Source organism: Coffea arabica, chromosome 7e (assembly GCF_036785885.1).
Source record: "Coffea arabica cultivar ET-39 chromosome 7e, Coffea Arabica ET-39 HiFi, whole genome shotgun sequence".
Classification (NCBI taxonomy): Eukaryota; Viridiplantae; Streptophyta; class Magnoliopsida; order Gentianales; family Rubiaceae; genus Coffea; species Coffea arabica.
Window position 1 is genome coordinate 42,542,117 of NC_092323.1, and position 22,807 is coordinate 42,564,923.

Here is a 22,807-nt window from a genome sequence, read left to right on the forward strand (position 1 = left end):
TATTCACATGAAATAAATTTGAAAGTTTCTACTACAATCAAATTATATCACTCGCCACCAACACTAAACTATCAAACAATTACGGATTTGGCAAATAATTATGTCAAACTAAATAAGGGCCCTTTATTTAATTCAAGAAAAATAATCATCTTAATAACGAACAGAGAATACATAAATATTTATATAAAAAAAGAAATAAATAAAGCATATTAGATCTCATAGTATTGTTGAACCAAATTTCGGTTATCCTTCGATTAGAACAAGAAACTAGCTGCTCCTAACGGTGGATTCGCAGCCCAAGAAAAACTAGAGTTTCTTTTTTATTATTGAGAAAAGGAACAAAAGGAAAAATTGACTACTTTTTTTTAATGAAGGAAAAGCTAAAGCTCGAGAATCTTTTGTCTTGATTCGCCTTTTCTCCTATCCTGGGCTACTTCCTATCTGTTGGTACTTAAAAGTTTCCAATAAGTAAAAGGATTAAGAATCCTTTTTTCAATTATAACACTAATAAATACTAAAGCTAATAAATAAATCAAAGATGATGTTGCTAAAATAACTAATCAATATCCAACTCCACAAAGAAAATCAAATTCCTTCTTAATCGATCAGCAAAGTATCATATAGGGCTCACTTCAACTCTAGCAATGTCTAGACTTTTCAGTAAATTAAGACTTGTTCGCACCTTGTAAAATAAAGTCTTCTGGAAATTCAGTCTTTAATGCACTTTCAGTCCTACAAACATTGCCAAACACCAAATATGAGTAGAATCTAACATTTAACACCATATTTTACCTAATTAAGAGGGAATATGCATAAATAAAATGCACAATTAACTCTTTAACAAATCCCCACACATCAAGAAAATGCTTGCCCTCAAACATTCACTAGTCCAAAAATTACAATTTAGATGACAAACACTTTATAGTTCAATACATACTAACACAAGTTTCATGTCTTCTTTACAATTTCATCAAAATCAGGATGCACAAGACTCAATAAACCTCACATGGATAATATTGTATACTCTCAGCACTCCAAGTTTCTAAGGGGCATTTAACATTCAAATCAACATCATGGAATGACATTACTATAAGTTTGTTAATATATCACATCTTCACCATTTAAAATAAATTCAATGCAAAAATCAAAGGGTCTTTATAAGGGTTGTAACGGCGCTTGGGTTAAAGGTTGGATAGAAGGGAAAAATTTAGGTATAAATATATCAAAGGAAATACCAATAATACATTGCATGAAATCAAACTCCTTTATTCACATGTGTATCTCCAAGGCATATCCCTAAAAACTCCAAGCTTAACAAGTGCAAACATAACAAAGGATTTTACCCAACTACCATAATACAACACATATATACAAGAACACTTCACAACATTTTTTTTTTCTTTTTCTTCTTTTTTCACTTTATTGTATATTTTTCTTTTTTTCACAAGATATAGCTAACATTGAAACATAAATACACTTGCCAACTTCAATCAAACCTTGAACAGTTCTTGAAATCATCATGCAAAAATATTAAAGTATTACTTTGATATAAGGTTCAAACAAAAGGTTTACGGTAACAATTATGGCTATTAAACAAAAAAATTTGTTAAGGTTCAAACATAGTCAACTAAGGGAACACATAATCAAGGTAGGTATTTAGAAAGTCAAAAGTGGTTAAACCTAATTGCCCTTGTCATTTTAATGCATCAAATTCAAATGTGGTTTCATCATGCATATCAAAGTAAGTTCTAGAATGTCAAACCATGTGTGAGAACCATTCAACAAGAAAATAGAGCAAATTCTAAATGAAGTGCTCATTAGGCTCAAAAAGTAGTCAAAAATATGTCAAATTTTGCACATCCATCATTCAAATTAATTGCAAGAAAATAACATACTTGTGCTAATAATATTGCACTACTCATATTTGCATTTTGACTGCATTTTTTAAAACACAAAAAAAGTTCAAAAACCACTTTAAAACTTTAAAAATTTTCATGAAAAATTTTCACAATTCAAATATCTCCTCCCCACACCTAAATCAAACATTTTACTCAATGTATGAAAATAAGGAACAAAAAGGAATAAGAGGACTCCCTTGATTATTGAGCTAAGCATTCGGGAGGAATAGGTGGCTTGAAAACCGATGCGTGAGAAGCATGCATTGAGGTTTTGTGTTGTAGAGATGGCAGAGTGAAGACCACAATTACGAGAAGATATCACTGGTGATGAAGGTGAAGTCGCAATATAGGAGGCTACTAAGGAAAAGAAACAAATAAGAGAAAGTAGATTAGGGTAAAAGAAAGAAGTAAAACATGGTATAAAGCATAGGCATGCCCTATGAACCACTTTTTTTTTTTTTTTTGCACTAGACATTAATTGTAAGACATGGTCACGTTGTATAAGCATAGTCTTTTGTCCAACAAGTTTTAGAAGCACCAAATTGCACTTAGTATAGAGCATAGGCACATTTTATCTCAAATCTGAGATTGGACGTAAGACGTGAGCACGTCTTATAATAGAAAGTCTCCTGTCCAAAATTTTGATATCAAAATGAAAACTTCGTAAAGCATGCTCGAGGCATACAAAAAAAAATCTTCTGTTAAAAAGAAATGAAATAAACTCAACTTTCACATAAAAACATGGAAAAAAACACAAAAATGACTAAAAATTAAAACTCTTAGGTAGCCTCCGAAGTAGCACCTTTCTTTTACGTCTTTAGTTAGACAATACCATATGCTCAATCAAGGTGTCACTCACATTTCTTTGCAACTCTTGATATTTCTTGCAAATCTAAACTGCGATTGATTACAACTTTCAACGCATCTCTACCATTTAATTCAAACTTTTGATACATGCAAGGGTCAATTACATCTTAAACAAAAATAGAATATGCCCCACTAGGACATTTTATGGCACCATAAATATTGAATTTTATTATTTCGCCATCAAATTCCATTGTCAAGGTTCTTGAATAAGTATCAATTTTTATTTTAGATGTCATTAAAAATAGTCTGCCTAACAAAATTGGAGGTGAAACAAAAAAATCATCATCCCTATCTAACACATAAAAATCTGCAGGAAAAATCAATTTATCAACTTGAACTAAAGTATCCTTCAACACCCCATCAAGATATGCATTATATCTATCAGCAAGTTGCATAATGACACTCATTTCTTCTAAGGGCCAAGATTTAGAGAATTGTAAATAGAATGGGGCATGATATTTATTGCAGCTCCTAAATCTAAATAGAAATTTTGCATATCGAGAAATTTGTTTAATGACATTAAGAAGGGAAATATTTAACTCAGCCTTGCGAAATGTTTCCAAAATCTCTTGCTCCTTCTCCTCCTTCTTGGATTTTTCATCTCAGCTAGGAAATGGAGGAGAAGGTGTCACCACTACCAGGGGTTTCATCTCTGGGCTCTTTCCTTGGAAGGGCTTAGGTTGGGGATTGCGTTGTTTCTTTCTCAACTTGCTCTTCAATATCATGCTTAGATACTCCTTTTTGATGCTCTTGCAATTCTTTGCCACTTCTCAAAGTAATTGCACTCACATTTTGCTTAGGGTTGATAATGGTCTGTGAAGACAATTTCCCAAAAACTTGAGACTCCAATCGACTCATTGCAAACATCAGCTGACTAATTTGATTCTCCAGGTTTTGAATGCTTATTCTTGTCTCCTATTGAAATTGTTGTGTGTTAGTTGCTAACAATTTAACAATTTCCTCAACAGGCATACCTGGCGTAAAAGCTAGTTGTTGTTGTAAAATTGGTGGCCTTGCTATATAACTAGAGCTCAGGTTATCTCTCCATCCTTGAGTGTACGTGTTTGAATAAGGATTATACCCCCTTGGGGGAGGGCTTGGAAAGCCTCCAACAGCACTCACATGAGCATTCAGATCATCTTGGCGTGGCACATGTTAGTTTGATGATTCGAGGCATAACAAATTCCATATATTTTAATTTGCTGCACTTGTCCTACAACCAATTTTTCTACAAGTGTAGTTAGAGAATCTAATTTTTATTCAATTGAATGAGCACTTACCTCGTTAACTTTATGGGCAATATAGTCCCATCTGTCACCAAATTGTTGTGTATTGACAACCATATTTGAAATCAATCTCCTTGCTTCTATGGGCATTTTATTCACTGATGCTCCTCCACTGGCAGTATCAATTATCTTCCTATCTATTGATGATAGTCCCTCACAAAAGTACTGGATAAGAAATTGGTCTGAAATTTGGTAATGAGGGCAGTTTGCACATAATTTTTTGAACCTTTCCCATTACTCGTGCAATGCCTCTCATTGAAATATCTGATCCCATAGATATCTTTTATAATACTTGTAGGCAGGAAAAAATTTCTCAAGGTACTACTGCTTCATCTTGGTCCACGTGATAATTAATCCAAAGGGCAAATAATAGAGCCAATCCTTAGGTTTATCAGCTAAGGAAAATGAAAAGGCTCTTAATTTTATTTGCTCCTCAATGACTCCTTGGGGCTTCATGGTTGAGCATACCGCATGAAATTCCTTGAGGTGCTTGTGAGGATCTTCACTTGCAAGCCCATGAAAGAAGGAAGCAAATGAATTAAATCAGATTTTAACTCAAATGGTGCATCTAAAGTAGGATATGTTATGCAAAGAGGTTGCTAATTTATATTGGCATAGCAAGATCTAGGGGTGAGCAAATTTGGTACATACCAAATTCATAATCGAATTCAAATTCAATTTGGTAATTTGAAATCAGGTATTTGGTAATTTGGTACAAATTCGGTATGTACTGAATTCACCGAATGCTAATATGGTATGAAATAGATAATGAGATTATGAATTTGGTAATAATCGATTTCGCATTCAAATTCGGTAACAAGAAATAGGATACCGCATTACCGCATTCGAATACCAAATTAGTTTATAAAATTATATAATATATAGATAAATGCTATTTAGTATTAGTATATACTACTAATATATTATTACATTATATAGGTAAATGCTATTAATAATAGTTAGTATATGGTATTATCATGTACTTATAATAATAATAATATATAATAATGTACAATATATTATTTTAGTATTTGTTAATTGTTATATGACTATAATAATACAAATATATAGTAATACATAACAATATAACATAACTATAATACTTATTATTTTATACATAAGTAACATGACTAGAATTAGATAATAATTAATACATATATGTATAATACTAAATATTAAACAATAAACATAATTAATAATTAGAATTTAGATATGAGTAATTTGATACATCATTCATGTTTGAATTATTGAATATTTGAATGCGTAACCTGTAACTTGCAAGTATTATTGTACTCTAAATTTACATTACATATTTAACATAAAATTCATATTCTTGATTCACTAATCTTAAGACTTTAAGTATAGACAAGACAACTAAACAGTGTAAGTGAATGCATATGAATTGCAAATCAATGTATTAGTGTATTGACTTTCACAATAACATATGTAAGTAAACAAGTATTATTTTGATTTGAAATAAATTATAAGTTTGTAACTAATATAACTTATCACTAATCATTGTAATTTGTAAGTTTGTAACTAATATTACTTATTATTAATCATTGTAAATTATAAATTCATAAATTATCACTAATCATTGTATAGTCTAAAGTTTATTCTAGTTTAAATTTATGTGTTCCTTAAATCATAGACTAGGATTCTAGGTATAAGTGATCAAATAAATGCCAATTAAATTAAACCACAAAATGATTAGAACATAAGTAATGTGTTAAATTATGAATAAATTTGGGGATCAAATCAGTAATAATTTTTAAAAAATCAGTTTTTTTTTTTATAAATGAATTCGGTTAATTCATTTAACCGAATTCTGTTAATTCAGTTTTTTTTTAAAAAAATCAGTTTTTAGCCGAATTCATTACCATTTCCGAATTCGAAATCGGTTGCGAAATGAATTCGGTTATAACCAATTTAAAATTGAAAGCGGTTTAGATTTTTATAAGTCAAATAACCGAATTCACCGAATTCAACTAACCGAATTACCGAATTTGTACCGTTTGCTCACCCCTAACTAGATCTCTCGAGATTCTCTCGTTTGTCATGACTTCAATCTCCTTTTCAGATTCAATGTAGATTCAACCAAAGTCAAATGCCATTTTTATCTCTGAGGATGAAGATAATGACTTTGCTCATTGCTTAGTTTCTTTTTTCAATCTACGTACTGTCTTCTATATCTCAGGATCATATTTGTAATTCACATGTATGAGAAGATTGAGGCATAAACTAGAACATAATAAAAAGAAAATAAATCAATAAAGGCACCAGTCCCCACTAACAAAGCAAAATATGTTGGGTGTCAAACTAGCAAAAATAAAAACTTCTACTTTAATAATATGAATTCTAGTGTAGCGATGAGTAGGGTCGTATACACAGGGATTGGGTGATTTATTTTTCTTATAAAAATGAGAATAAATAAAATGGAGGATTGTGGAATATTTATCTAAATAGCTCACTAAAATAGAATAATAATGCAAAAATTAAATAAAAATAAATCAACAATGGACAACTCTTTAGTCAAAAGTCTAATTTCCACTTTGATTCATTTAACTGATCATTGATGTAAAGGTAAAATTCATTTATTTATAAATAAATTGATTACGCTTAGCAACAACTTCTGACAACGTGCCTCTCCTTACTATTTTGATAACCACAAAAAACTCTATGATTATTTATTTTGCCAATTAAACAATCCTAAATAAACTCTTAGGATTTAGCCTATTGATAGCATTAATAATTAAAGAAACTATCAATTCTAACCAACAAACACATAAGTTTGGTTTATTTAGTCTAGATTATATATTCCCGTGACATAAATTTAAAAGTTCCTACTACAATTAAATAATATCACTCACCACCAACACTAAAACTGCCAAACAATAACGGATTTGACAAATAATTTTGTCAAACTAAATAAGGGCCCTTTATTTAATTCAACCAAAATAATCGTCTCAATAACAAATAGAGAGTTTATAAATATTTATAAATAAATGAAACAAATAAAGCATATTAAATTTCATAATATTGTTAAACCAAAGCTTCAATTATCCTTCATCTAGAACAAGAAACTAGCTGCTACTCATGGTGAATTCGCAACCCAAGAAAAACTAGTTTTTATTAGAGAAAAGGAAGGAAAGGAAAAATTGACTACTTTTGCATGAAGGAAAAGCTGAAGCTCGAGAATCGTGTCTTGATTCGCCCTTTTTCCTATCCTAGGCTAATTCCTATCTATCAGTGCTTAAAAAGTTTCCTATAACTAAAAGGATTAAGAATCCTTTTTTCAATTGTAACACTAATAATTATTATCGTTAGGGAAAAAAAAAATTGTAACACTAATAAATACTAAAACTAATAAATAAATCAAAGATGATGTTCCTAAAATAAGTAATCAATACTCAACTCCACCAACCAAATCAAATTCCTTCTCAATCGATCAGCAAAAATATTAGACAGACCTACTTCCACTCTAGCAATGTCCAGACTTCTCAGTGAATTAAGAAGTGGTCGCGCCTTGTAGAATAAAGTCTTCTGGAAATTTAGCCTTTAATGCACTTTTTCTCTCAAAAGTCCTATAAACATTGTCAAACATCAAATATGAGTAGAATCCAACATATAACACCATATTTTACCATAATTAGGAGGGAATATACAAAAATAAAATGCACAATTAACTCTTTAACACAATGATCATTACATTGAGAAATATTTGAAGATAATACGAGTACTGGAATATTTGCATCTACATAAGCCTAGTTTATGTCAGATATATGCCTGAAGTTTGCATCTTAAATTCTTCCTTTTAAGTTGTAAAAGTAACTACTTTAGTCACAGTTATACTGGTCGGTTGCAGCATATACTATAACTAAGAGAAGATTAGAAGTGTCAAACCACCAGGTTTATCTTATTCTAAAGAGATAGTATTGACCAAGTGTTTTCACAAACTTTAACTAAGCTTTTACTACTGTTTCTTGAGAGAGAGAAAAAAAAAAAACACACACACACACACACACACATTGTTCTTACAAGGTTTCCAAAGAAACAACGAACACAGGAATCAGAAGCTAACACCACCACCTAAAAGGGTCATGGCTAAGGGACTCGAGTAGGAATATCTAGAAGTTAACCTTCATCGACAGTTTCGAGTTCTCAACCTCAAGTTAGATAGATGTTGCGCTGAGTTTCGCTAGCCTGTTCTTTCTCAGTTGCTTCTAATGACACCAAATGATCAATATGAATACCAGATTCACAAATTCTCTTTGCAATAAGGCTTACTTTGAGCCGGGAACCAGGGTCATACATAGGGAATTCAATCGGATTCAAGTGTGGGAGGTGCTTTGCCTTTACCTCTTCCAAAGCTTCAGTCCAACCAGCTCTTTTTATAGGTTCCAACAACCTTGTGACATCACCCGCAGACATTTTTGACTTGTTAGAAGAGGTTATTTTCTCCTGGGCAGGTTCAACCTGTGCACCTCCGGACTGCCTGGCATGGTGCTCAAACATCAAATCAAGTTTTTTCTCCATGCTTGAAATTTTGGATGGGGTTACAAGAGCATCATGCTCCATCTTATTTTTGAGCGCCTTCAATTCATCCTCCAGTAAAGCGCCCCTTGTGGACGTGCTTACAAGGTCACAACGTAAGGAGTCAAGCTCCCTTCTCAAGGAGCTTTCATTATTTGATTGCTGTGTCATAGTTGGATGATGATCAACAACAGGAGTCATAACCTTGCCATCCAATGGAAAAGCAGGAACAAAACAAATGGAGCGACTCTGCTCTAAACAGGGCTCAACAGTATTCATGGCTGTGCCTTTTACATTCACCTTCTGTCCTTGTATTGGTTTATTCTGCTCAATTTCTGGAAACAGTTGCTCAGGGTCCTTATTGGTCTCCGTGTCTGTGGTTTGCGGACATGAAGGCATAGCATTATTCACCATGGGATTGGTCTCTGTGTTTGTGGTTTGAGGACAAAAAGGTGTAGCATCATTCACCACGGGATCTTTCACCAGCTTCCTTGCATGCTCTTCAGTTGGAGTATAGGCACCTGGTGATCTCTTGAAGAGGGACACTACTACAAAATAAGAACAAAATATTATTTAAATCAGCTCAGATGAAAAAACAAAAGATGACGGAAATGATCAAAGTAAATAATTCACTAGGATTTGTCCCACCTACAGAATGAAGTCCTCCCAATAAATTCAAATTAAACTATATAAGGTAGAAAAAAGTCTACAGGTGTGATTTTATCTGACAAACTTAACGCCTAATGTTTTCAAAATGTCGTATCAGCAATTCGTTTGAGTGGTCTAATATAACCAAAATCAGGGATGCATGACTCTTTGTACCAATATTTATTTCAGTTCTTTGTTCTATTTATTTATATAGCTTAACACTTAAATGATTACAAGCTTGAAGATTATGACAATAGAAAGCAATTAAATACACTTTGAAAGCATAGACAAACTAAATGGCCATATGATGTTTATTATTTTATACCCAGCAAAATGACAAAGATACAGCTTAACAGCATAAGTTGAATAAAAACTCGACTTCATCATCCTAAACCTACGTCACTGCCATGAAATGCCATGTGTCAATATTGAAGCTTAGAGATTAATAATTAAGTCGCTTCAAACCTCTATGCTCACAATCAACCATTTGAAGTATAACTTTCTTCTCCTTAGAGGATAGAAAAAAGAGGACATTGATACTTAACTGCTGAAGTGGCATTAGAGTAGGTTTTGCAACAGGAATGCTCATCATGTTATTCAATTATGCATGTATTTGTTTGTGATACAAGACAATGAGTTAATATCCCTCATCATGTTATTTAATTATGAATGTTAAATGTAATGGAAAAGAGCAGGTCTAGATACCTATATCTTGACATTCCACTATTCTAAGGCCACATGAAACATTCTATTTTAAGCAGTTTTGACCAAAGAAATGCACCAAGATAATCAAGGATTCTCGTAGTCCTATTTAATTACATGATTTGAATAGCAAGACAAACTGAAAGTTTACAGAATTTCATTTGTGCGCTCTACATCTCATCATCCTATTTAATTACATGATTCGAGTAGCAAGACAAACTGAAAGTTTTACAGAATTTCATTTGCAAGTTCTATACTTGTCAAATCCTGGTTCGACTTAACAGTCAATTTAACTCAAAGAAACTACCGTGTTATTCCCTACTACATAACCAAAATAGGAACAAAAATAAATGAAAATAATGGGAGGAGCGCGAGAGAGAGAAAGAGACAGAGAGAGAGAGAGACGAAAACAAATTGTTAAAAATGAGACACGATTCTAATGTATAATATTCCTGAAGCAGTTTCACTACCCTTGCACTCCTTGTCGAGGATTACCATAGCAGGGCCTTCATTTTGCATTTTATCATCCATGTCATCCTTCAATCTTGGACTAGGATCTAATGCAACTGCAGACACTTTTTGGAAGAAAATTTCTTAAATGAATAATTTCCTTTTAACTTAAAAAAGCCAGGACAAAGATCAAATTTGATAATCTGCAAAAGACTTTAGCAGTACTAAGTGCATGGCCTAGTGCTCCACATTCACATACCAATATCAGAATATACAAAAAGTAATGGGCGCCATTCTTCATTAAGAAAACAAACTTGTTTGTGTACTACGCTTGTTCACTGTACAGATACTATCGGTTCCCTTAAATCCCATTATGTTAATTATCCAAGTTATAATAGCTGCTGAGGTTTTCCTCCAGTTATCCCCCTGTACATTCACTTTGCAATATTGAGAAAGGGAAACAACAAACATGTTATTTTAGAGTGTGCATCAAATACCTGAGATAGTTTTACCACCTGCCTCCACATTATTGATAGGTACTGAATTTGTCAAGCTTTCACTGAATTTATCACAGTTACTAGTGCATTGTGACCCTGTTCACCATTTCAAAAGTAGTTTCAGGACAAAAGCTGCAGCAATGGGTTTTGCTAAAGAAAAAAATATTTGCAGATGCAAATAATTGATCGTTAATCTATTCTGCCAAATTCATGAAGCAATTTTGTGGCATTGCAAATAGTACCTTCAATTGGGATTGATACCGGTGAGCCTTCGCTTCCCTGTCTGTCATCTGCAGTTCCACAAGACATAACATTGATATCTACTTCTTCTGAAATGACCACTGGAACATTATTTATTAACCACAACCGCTTTGATGGTGCTTCTAGCTGTGTCCTTCTATTTCTAAGTTCGAACAATGTAACCACATATAGGTTAAGGTCAATGATCATCATTTAATGTCTCGATTATAAGCAAATCTAAAGCTCTTTTTGTCAACTTTTAACCACTTTTGAAACTCACAAGAAGCATGAATCCGGAAAAGAAACAAATCATGCAGAAGCAAAAATGCAAAAAATGCACTCCCTCTTGCATAAAAGACTTCTGGAAAGTAGCAGTGACTGAAATCTTATCAGGAGCTAATTCTTACAGATAGGTACTCCAAGAGATAAGAGTGCATAAAGACGAGAGTTTAAGAAAAAAAAGAATAGCAAATGCAAGTTGGATTATACTGACTGGTCATCTAGATTGGTAAACAGCTTAGCTGGAAAAAGGGCAACTTCTGAGATTGATGAGTCTCATGGGCTGGAGACAGGGAAAAACAGAGATCTACAAGCTACTTTAGACAAGATAAACATGCTTGCGACAACTCCAAGAGCACCTAGCTAATTTGATTGCTCTTTTCTATATAACAACTGATCAAAGGATATTCTCGTCTCCAACCCTTTTCATTAGCTCTGTCAATTTTTACTTGCAGGACTCTCAACTCTGTAGCAATCATCTGAACATATAAGAAATTATGAGTAACGATCTCCAGAATGAAAAAAAGTGCAAGAAGGGAAAATTATGAATTTGGTTCAATTGAAATTAAGACAAATAACTATCAAGTACCAGAATAATCAGCACCCACCAAAACAAAAATATATCGATCACTGTTACATGCATAAGATTTCCACTAGATTCAAGCAAACACAGAAACTTGAAGGAGATTCAAGAAATTGGTGCAGTTGCTCAACTGAGACGTATGACAAATTAAGAATAATGTGAGCTTCTACTCATTAACACTCCAAGGAGAGTATTAGTAGCTTTGAGTCTTTCTACCAACTGTAAGATTCTTTGCGACATTTCTCCCAGCTGCCCTCACCAGACCATCTCCACCCCCCCCCCCCCCCCCAAAAAAAAAAAAAATTCCAACAGAGCACCTAAACTTCAAAGAAGAAAGAAATAATAAGAAAAGAAATCTCTTTCTTCCTCACATATAATCATGCACCAAAGTAATGTGGAAATTATATGCTTTTACTATTATTTTGACACAATTGAATGGTAAAGAAACTGCTCATCTTGAAGCAGTTCAGCCTTTGAAAAATAATCAAAGAAAGCAGGCAAATCATAAAGGAAACTATGTGAACAGAAAGTGAGATCATATTCACAATATTAGCATTTCATAAGGATTTTCTGATGATACATAAATAAGTCTAACCAAGATCACAGAGACCCAAAACATAACAGAATGTCATATGTGAACGAGAACATGTAAGGTCATACATCATCCACAATTTCCTCACGCAGAACTCTGGCCTTTTGTTCAAGCTCCTCCTGTAGATGAAAGACTGCTGTCAAGTGCTTGTAAGGAACTATAAACTGAAAATGTAAGTCCATATAGCTGCAAAGATAGAGAAGAAAAAGCTATAACCACCAATGCTGTGTTAATTTATAAACCTATGGATCTAAACCTCATGAACCTGCACTGCGATTGTCTAATTATCTCCACCGGATGCAAGGACAGGGAAAATTGCCTAAAGAGTAAGAAAAGCTCAGCAAAAGCAAGAAATATGTGCATTTTGTAATTCATTTGGCAGTTAATTACCAGTGGAACAATTCCTATTTTCTATGTTTTCAAAATATTTGCTCAACAGATGTACAGAAATTTAGCATGTAGCATTAGGTAAATTAGGGACCTTCAACCCCATTCCCGTGCTGACCTAGCTCCAAGAAATCAACCTTTGTTTCACATGTGTCTTTGGCTTATTAGCCTTAGGGACAAAAAATGGAGGACCAAAAGCATACACCTAAAAAATTTGAGACGCAACATGAAATCCTGGATTATTGAATGGCCAAAGGTATAAAATCTAGGAAGCTTGAGAGCTATTTAGGTTTTTTGCCCAGCTTATTCTCAATTATATCATCTACTCTCAACCATCAACTGTTAAAGAACCTTGGCATCAAAGTCAAAACCAAATGACGTGTGGAGTGGCCCAAGATCATGAACAACTTTCACAGGAATCCTTTAAACCAAATGGTGTGGTCATACGCACCCGTTTAAGATATCCAGACCATAATTCTTGTATTAGAATCATGGTCACACATTAGGCTTGTTTGAGTTTCACATTGAAATTCAACCACAGGTAATTGTGCCATTGATGATGGCCACTTGGTACCATGGAAGAGAAAGCAGCAGCTGCAGTTGCCAGTACAGTGCGGAATCTAAATATATTGTCATTGCTGAAACTACATGTTAACAACTATAACTGAAGAATAGTAATTGAGCTTGAATTTGAGTGCAAAAGTTTGAAATGTAATAAAAAAGCATCTATTCATCTTGCATCTAATCCAGTTCCAGAATGGAACACTGCATATTCAAGTCGATTAACATTTTCTTTCAGAGAAGTTGCTGGAGAAAGTGATTAGGACATTCAATGTGCAACCTATGGGTAATTTACTGCTTTTGTAACATGTTAGCAGCATAGGGTACATGTTCTTTGAAGCAGTAGAATTTCCATAACTTTTATTTAGGTACACTACTATTACAAATATGACTAGGTAACTCGTATTGGGTAGCATAGGTTTTCCTCCCAAATACTTTGAAATCAGCCATTGAAGAACTTCCTAAATTTTCCAATTTTTTTCTCTTATAATTTCCTTTCCCAAAGCTCTCTTCAGCTCGAGCAGAAGTATAAGAATAATGGATAATCGTTTTGATCTATTCAAAGGCCTTTTTCTCAAAGAAAGATAATTTAATCTTATAACAATGAATATGTTAGCATAATTCATCTTTGAGATATCATACTACTGCTCCAACATCTAAAGAAATAACTAAGAAACAAAGAGAAGCTATTGGTGAGCACCAACAAATAATAAATTCCCTCATACTAGAAACCAACTTAAGCACAACTGGAAGGTTACAAACAGATAGATGCTGGGTCCAATAACCAATTTTCCTAATTCAGGTACAAGCTTAAAGTCATCCTGGATCCTACACGGTTGACAAACAATGGGATGAGAACCTAATAATTAGCCTGTATTGCCAGCTGCAATGACCAGTATATCATAACTTGAAAATTGTATCAAATATTAACTATCTTACTTATGAGAATCTCCTCAACTGACAGGCAACAGTACTGATGGCAAAGTTCATCTTTTCTTTTACCTTTTATTTCCCCATTAGTGAATAGACGCTTGCATATCCAATGGAAATATACTTCACATTCTTAAAACCTGGTAGAAATTGTCTTAGCCAGTTAATCTTGCGAAATTCCATTCACAATTACTACAGCAACAAAAAAAATACCGCCAAACAAATAACCTTCCAGCAATATTCTTTCTTGTTGCTAACAAATTTTTTTTTTTTTTTTTTGCATGATGTTTAAAGTTGGATTGCTTTTGAATGGTGTAAGAGGTCAAGACGGTCAGGGCAACTGCAAAGTGGAGTTGGATCCAAGAGTTTGTTCCATAAAATATTGCCAATTAGAATGCACCAAACAGTACAATGGAACTGCAGTTTGTGAACCTGGAGGAACTAGGCATCTTTTGAAGGAGTACTCACCACAGTAGGCATTCTAAGCAGACCATTTTGCACCTGCTGTCTGAGATCTTCACAGTCCTTCTGAAATAAGTAACGGTAAATTCAGGTTAAAAAAATTCAGGAGGCAAATATAATAACTGTCAAACTTGTTAATAAACAAAAATGAAATTATTTTTTTTGCTAAAACTATTCAGGCAGTCAATGATTGGCAGGAAGAAGTAACAAGATATCCTTTCATGGAGAGGAAAACTTGCATGATGCATCAGATTCAGAAAGAAAAGCCTATCTCATGCATTTGAACTCATCATCTGAGTTTTTAGTTCCATCCTATACAATTATAATCCGTTATAATTAGATAACCGGCACTCTAAATTTATTTTTTATGCACTACCAAATTTGATATCACATATGCAAGGTATTCAGTACAGAACTTGACAGTGTAATACAGTCTGCTTTCCAGAAATACACTAATAAATGGCAAGGAAGAAAAATAATATCTCTCACTTGGCCAAAGGCCTCTAGCCCTAAAGTAGATATCAAGCAGATTACTGTAAAGCCAAGACATCACGCCTAAAGCCCAAGATCCAAAACAGAATCATTGTATGTTTATTTCTTCCATCTGTTGCTTATTAGCAATTACCTAAACCTATAGAAGTCACATAAACTTCCTAAATAAATAGTCACTCAGTAGCCAACCATGGTTGATCTACGTTCCAAGATCTACACTTCAGGTCAAGGTACATGTTCAACAGAACATCTTGTGAAATCCAAGAAAATCTTCAACCATCACACTGGAAATGCAACCACGACAGTCACATTATGCCAGTTCTATTTGTCAGTTGCAGCAATACTGGCACTCAATTCCCAACCAATTGTTATCATATGAATAAATGCACATAAGTATAGCTGCAATTAGTTCTAAAAGAAACTTGATAGTTTGTTATATTGGCAATTGGATGTGTTTTGGGCCTCATTTACTCTGACTTCTTTTCATAAATCATGCCTCCTTTAGTGGATTCAATGAAAAGGAGAATTTCTGAGTTCAAAATGAACAAAAACAGGATTCTAGTGCAACAATACAAAAGAAGGAAAGAAGACAAAAGAGAGCAATACAAGGTATTACTGATATCTAATGCTACCTCAGATAGATTATGTTACCTCAGACAGATCAGCATTTGATAACATGTGAATTGAAATTTCATTTGGAATATTTGATGCTAGAAGCTTAATATCCACCTCATCATGATGACCTGAAGTCTTCCTTGTGCCTGATAGCACAAAACTACACTATTACATGCAACATTTGGGAGTATATCACCGCAGCATATCCAAAAAGAATCGTTGATTCATCAAGATTTATAGTCGAAACACATAAACACAAAGTAGCTAAGATCAATACAAATGGCAGATGGCTTCAACTGTCTCCTTAATCAAAGCAATTCCAACAATTTAAAAGTTTGGGTGGCTAACTGAATAATTTACATCAAAATGTTCCCATGTTAGTCAGCTAACAAAGTGAAGAAAATTTCCTTGAAAGTTTAATAGGAATCCATTAACTCCAAAGCAATACCCTCCTTTATAGCACCATACTAACAGGAGACCTATTACAATTCACGAAAGCTTGAGAGAGAGATAAGGATTTAGAAGAGTTCATTAGGAAAAGACCATAAACACTTCTTGCATGAATCCTAGATGCTATTAAGAAATTGGCAAGTTGGAGAAGAGGGAGGGGAACTGAAATGAAGCCACATTGCCAGGAGAGAGAGGTGTAAAGTACAATTCTACAGTTGGATCCTACATTTACTCACTAAGAACGTTAGCAAAAACATCATTAGTGAAGGTCAGCATAACTTTGAAAACCAGATAAGCCCCATTGTGAGAAACTTCATGAGAGATTATTCACATTCCATCAATACAGCATGCAGTTTAGGAAATCAGGGAAACAAATAACAACGCTGTTGACTTTAAAATAAATAAAAATGAGATATAGAGAACAAGATTAACCTCTCAGGCTTACTGGACAAAAAAATAAAGACATAGTTTTCTTTAAAATAAAGAAAAATGAATCTTGTAAAGAAGATTAACCTGTCACTTGCACAAGCTGACGAGTTTTCCTCTGACGTCCATCAGGTGAAGGTAATTCAACAAGAACAAAAGTACCTTTTACCTTGTTCTCAAAAGATTCAGGCTGCTCCAGGAGCTTCCCAATTAATCTCCTTCTCAGATATGCAAGTCTAATATTATCAAGAACGACTGCTGCAAACAAGGTCGGAGTTTTACTGCTTACCACCTCCTCACTTGGAGAAGTTGTGTTAAAACACAGCTTTGTCCTTGGTAGAACCCTAGATCTCTTATTCTTGTTGGCATCATCTAAACTCTCACAAGATTTGTGCTTCTCTCGATTCTTCAATTGCCTTCTGGCAGATTGGATATGACCAAAAGTAAGGCTGTATTGCTTCTTTATGATCTCGTAATATTCCTTGAGATATCTTTCTTGTGTGGAAAGATCCCCAAGACTCATTCTTTTGTGCTAGTTAACAAACAAAATTTATGTTAGAAGCATTAATTCATACAAGTTAGAAGCATCATAAGGAAAACATTAAAGACAAGACTTGCAACACAAGGAAACTGGTAAAGCCTTGCATCATAGCAAGAGGTTGTATATAAACTATAGGTTGATGGTCTAAAACCACAACCATAAAAATTTAACATCCTAAGATTTGCATGTTGCAAATAACATGAGAGCTGACAGCAACTAGTGTGTGAACAGCAATGGACCATAGATCTTCATGTGCATCTTAAGCAACAAGAACATTGTATGCTTCCTCAAATAAATGTAGGTAAATTTTTAAGCACACAAAATAGAAAATCCTTATCTTCAGTTTCACACTGGTAGAAGTTTACACAGACAAAAGCTAGCAATTTTTCTATTATAATTTTCCCAAATTTTCTAGAATTGCAAACTATAAAAATTCATGTGCAGCAAAAGCAAGGCTGGACGCAATCACCACTTCTAGCTTAAAACAACTTGTGATAACATTGAATAGTTAAAATTAGCTTTAGGGGTTGCTGATCCTTAGAGTGCGCCAATCATTTTACCCATACGCATGAGTTCTATCATGTCTACCATAACATTTTCATATGTGTGATAGGTAACAATGTGAGATATCTATTGAAAAAATGTGAACATCTTAGTTGACGAAACATTGTTAAGTAACATATCAAATTAACAATTCTACTAGTGCTGGATCTTTAAATAATAAAAAAGAAAACTTTAAGTATTGCATAATCTTTTGGCTACGTGAATTCTATTAATCTAAATTAAACAACTACTCTAATGGAACTGCTATCATGTTATAATTAATCTCTACTTTGACATACACTACCATTTAATTAAATGCAATTTTCATATTCCATACCAAGCTGGAGTCTGAATCTACAATTCCTTCAAAAAGCAGCACAAAATTCATACAGTCCTTGCAAAATCCATTTTCTTGTTTAATTGGAAAAAACTCTGCAGAGTCAATACATTGATGGCATATTGCTTTGGGACAGCAGTAACACATAATTCTTGGCTTTCCACCACATTTGGAGCATGAGTGTCGAGCTGAAATGATAAACAACATTATGACATAAATGCCAACATATCAAATGAGCTAATCTTGAACTGATCTGTGAAAAATCAAACCAAAAATCAAAAGAGAGAGCTCCTCGACAATTCCTGCAAACCAAATTTGGAGATAGACAAAATGCTGAGAACTGTACGTAATCTTGAACTAAACAGTGAAAAGCAAACCACAAAAAAAAAATAAGAGGAGCACTCTTAAGAGTTCCTAAAAAGCAAAATAGTGAAAAGACAAAATGCTGACAACAGTATACAGTAAGTTACCAAATTAAATCTGCATATTAGTTTACTGTCCAAATAAGGAATCAGCAGAAAATAAAACCACCCCCAGGGCATTTTATAGTTTGTCACTATGACCCTAACTCATTGGCAAGTTCAAATCGATAGTCTTTGCAAACTCTTACTGTAGGCCTAATCCTTCGCTTTCGTATCTATTCTATCCAAATAATCTCTACAACAAAACTTTAAGAAACTGTATTTTGATCAAAATTTTCCCAGGTAAGAAACTAAAAGGAGAATGAAATTAATCCCCGCATTTCAGCAATATTACCATTGATGACCATACTCATCAAATGAAGAATCTTCTGCTTTCATTCTTTTGTTTTCTTTTTCCTCAGTTACTTGTGGTAGGACAGAAAATGCTTGGGGAAATGATGTTAACAGTTCTTCAGAAGTAAAAACAACTTCACTTTACTCTTTAAAGAAAAAGAAAATGAAAACTCTACCAGTGAATTAAAACAATTTCATACATCAAACATTTGTGCAGGACAAATAATGGGACAGTCTCAGATCTGTACAAAATAAACCTTGCTGGAACCTAATTGGCAAACTTGGAAATTGGAAAAAAGTAAAGGACGGTATGACCTCCCTTTGTCAGAGTGAATGTCTTAGGTTAAACAAGAATGTGATTGATTGGTTATCCCTGATACACAAACCAACTGCTAGACTTGTATGTCTTGCTAGAATATCCCACATTCTTTGTAGACCTACCTAGAATATCCCACATCCTATAGCTAGAATCATAAAACATTAATCATAGACAAATCTGTCAAGTAAGAATTTCAATTTACAAAAGAAAGAAAGGAAAGTAAAGCATAAGCTACCACTTAGCATGTTATTTGGTTGATAGTCACCAAAATCCTTTCCCCATATTGCTGTGTGTAACAACCAATCCTCCATTATCAAACAAAAAATACTTATTTGTTTATATTTGGTTGTAACTATCAATCGTTTCATTCTTAATCACATCATCCTGAGTTTGTAGATTATTTGTGGCTAAATTGATTAAAGCGTGTAATTACACGTATACGTGAAGATATTTAATCCTTAGTTTGTAAATCATATGCTTATATTCTTCAAGGAATAACATGAAACCTCTAATCTAATTCTTCAATGTCTCTTGTTTCAATTTTATCATGTTTTTGCCTATATGCCTTTCAGCATCCTATTAATATGAGTTGATCTTGGAGCCGGCAACAGGAATAAAATTTCAAATATCAACAAGTTCAAAGATTCATGTAAAATGGAAAAACTTGAGGAAACTAGGGTAGATAAAATTAATCATGCAATTTTAAGTCCCTAATATTTTTGCTTCCCCATTTCTGCATTATCCAGTAATATGTAAGAAAAATCTCAGCTAAACTCTTAGAAATTAAAAATATTTACGAAATCCATCTCCCATTTCTTTTCCTTCTGCTTCATAGTCAAGCGGTAGTTTAGATGTATGAGATGAGATGCTTACCGCAATTCCAGCTGATACTACTTGTAAGAAATGATTTCTTTTGACCAACGCATTTGTGGTGATAAGCTTTTCTACATTTCCTAGAAAAATAAGATATCCAGAGTGAGGCAAGCAAAAGTTTCCATGTATTACAGAATACTGAAGCTTCATAAACAGAAACAAAAAAGTGACGCTAAGAGTGGAAGTAATAAAAAGAAGTGAAAGATGACCTTTCAACAGATCTCAGATTATAAAGATAAAAACTTGCAATTAATGCAAAAGCAAGTTGATCTTATGATCTACCTCATTCAATGTCCAGCATCTTAAGAGGATTTTAAAGTTCTTAGGCATTATAAAATCTCAAAGAATTTTGCCAGACTCAATCACCAGAGAACTCATCTCCTCGCCATCTACATATCTGAGAATATGTAGTTTCATATTCCTGAAACTTTTTCAACTGTGTATGCCTTTCATTCAAAATCTAAGATGCTGTCAAAACATGACACTGACCCTCCTTGTGTTGTCAATGGATAAACACAAATAGCCAAACAGGGCAAAGAGCATTCCAAAAAAGGCCAGGTTTCTAGTAGACACATATACCCTCTATAGCAGTGAGATTCAGTAGTTGTACTAGAGATGCAAAGGGACAGTTTTTATATCTGCTCCGAACTTGATTATATTTTCTTAATTCAAAACAGTCGAAAGGTAAATAGACAACAACACTGTATCCATGTCATGTCAGCCACCCTGTATCTGAAAAAATCCCACCTGACATAAATCAAGGCTGAAGCTTGGGGTCCTGCTAAGTTTGATTAACTAAATTGCATTGCAGAAAATGAAATTAATTATCATGAACAACGGATGGCAAATTATGGCATCAAATAATTTTGACAAAGAACTTGGTGCGTAATGGGTAATTCCAATCCTATAAGAAGATGATTTTCGTTTCTGCTAAGCCCTCAAAATTTCTCTCCAATCATACACACTGACTTTTTCTGGATTCCAGTAACTTGAACATAAACCACATTAAAACTGCCAGAACCTAACAATATTACCGAAAAAAAAAAAAAACAGTTGTATCCATTAACCTTTTCTTTTCCCTTCTTTTCTCGAGAGAGGATTTGAAAATAAAAGTAGCAATTCAGCAAATTTCTCATATATCAACTACGTTGCTGTAATAGCCAATTTCCAGTGAAAAAATTCAGAAATAATAGAAACTTAGGAAAAAAAAAAGCATGACAACAAATTAAATATAACTAGAGCTTTCAGGAACCATGATCATAATTCATAGCACCAAAAAGGGGAAAAAAGGCTATGATGCATCAATAAATTAAAAAAATAAAAGGAAAAGTGAAGGCAATGAAGGTGATGAAATCAAAGTAACAAAGCACAGAAAAAAACCAAAGAACAATGAATTTCCAGAGAATCAGCAACCCAAGAAAAAAAGGAAAAAAATGAAGAAGAGAAAAGAAACTCACGGAAAATCACAGTCACGAATCATGCCACCGTCGTGGCAGACAAAGCACCATTCTTCGGACTGGGAACAGTCATTCTCGTTCCTGTTCTCGCTCTCGTTCGGGTTCTCGTTCTCGTTCTCGTCGTCTGATTCAATTCGTATCACGCTTTTAGCCCCTTCCGCCATCTCTATATCAAGTCAACAGCCCAAAAAGGGGGTGAATCGCAATTAAGAAAACGAAAATCAAAATCAAACAACCTTTGCTGAATATGGACAAAAAATTTATTACCCAATCCTGTAGTCGTTGCGGAAGAAAGTGTTTTGGCCGATTTAGTGTAGAACCAAAAAAAATGGAGAAGAAACAGAGAGAGAAGAAGGTGGATGTAGATTGTAGACTTAAGCAGAGAGGGAAGAGTGAAGGAGCAGTATAGACTCTAGAGTTGAGTTCTTGCATGAGTTTGGTCAGCATACAAGGAAAGAGAGAAAAGAGAGAGACGAAAAAGAAAAGGTAACGATGACGATGAAAGAGGGTGAAAGTTAATGACCGAGGGATATGACGGGGTAAGTGTGATGTGTCAGGGAAGCAACAATCTGGAGGCGTTTTCGGCTTTTACTAATTACAGTAGTCGCTTTGTCTTCTCTCGTACAAAAGGATGGAAGACGGTTGAGAGAAACGACATTCCTAAATAATAAATAGTTCAAAATAAGTGAATAATGTTGAAATTTATTTTTGCGGATGAGATAATGCAACGTTATTCTAATCCCGTCCCACTGTTAGAGTCCCGTCCGCTGTTAAATTCAGTATTCGAATCCTATATTTAATAATTGAAGATGGAAAGAATGTGAAAATAGAAGACGTAAAAAAAGTAAAATAAATAAATAAATAAATAAATATATAATGGCTTACATGGAGGTGGAAAGAGTGCGAAAAGATATGAGATAAAATAATACTAAAATAAATAAATTAATATGTTAAGGTTTATGTGAACAGTATTTGAATATGGCATTTCCGTCATAAATGCGTGTATTCAGTTTGTGGTGAGTTAAAATATTTTGAAATTACCTATTCTCGTATTCTCTTAGGGTCCATTTCGCTCATGGGATGA

General features: G+C 33.7%; 1 protein-coding gene across 4 annotated transcripts; it reads right to left on the bottom strand.

Moving 5' to 3' along the window:
* Positions 1 to 7,151: 7,151 nt before the first annotated feature.
* Positions 7,152 to 22,226, bottom strand: LOC113701677 (zinc finger CCCH domain-containing protein 19-like). Of its 4 annotated transcripts, none has more exons than XM_072059777.1 (13): positions 21,991 to 22,226; positions 21,724 to 21,889; positions 20,267 to 20,346; positions 18,320 to 18,507; positions 16,986 to 17,430; positions 16,059 to 16,168; positions 14,922 to 14,981; positions 12,644 to 12,694; positions 11,807 to 11,879; positions 11,124 to 11,297; positions 10,882 to 10,977; positions 8,411 to 9,132; positions 7,152 to 7,635 (listed from the first exon to the last, which is right to left on the bottom strand). In XM_072059777.1, exons 2-13 carry the CDS (start codon positions 21,885 to 21,887, stop codon positions 7,627 to 7,629), a joined length of 2,172 nt encoding a protein of 723 aa, XP_071915878.1. In that variant the 5' UTR covers positions 21,888 to 21,889; positions 21,991 to 22,226; the 3' UTR covers positions 7,152 to 7,626. The 4 variants fall into 4 exon arrangements, with proteins under 4 accessions (XP_071915878.1, XP_071915876.1, XP_071915877.1 ...); XM_072059775.1 differs by having other exon boundaries at positions 8,191 to 9,132; XM_072059776.1 differs by lacking the exon at positions 7,152 to 7,635 and having other exon boundaries at positions 7,947 to 9,129.
* Positions 22,227 to 22,807: the final 581 nt, after the last annotated feature.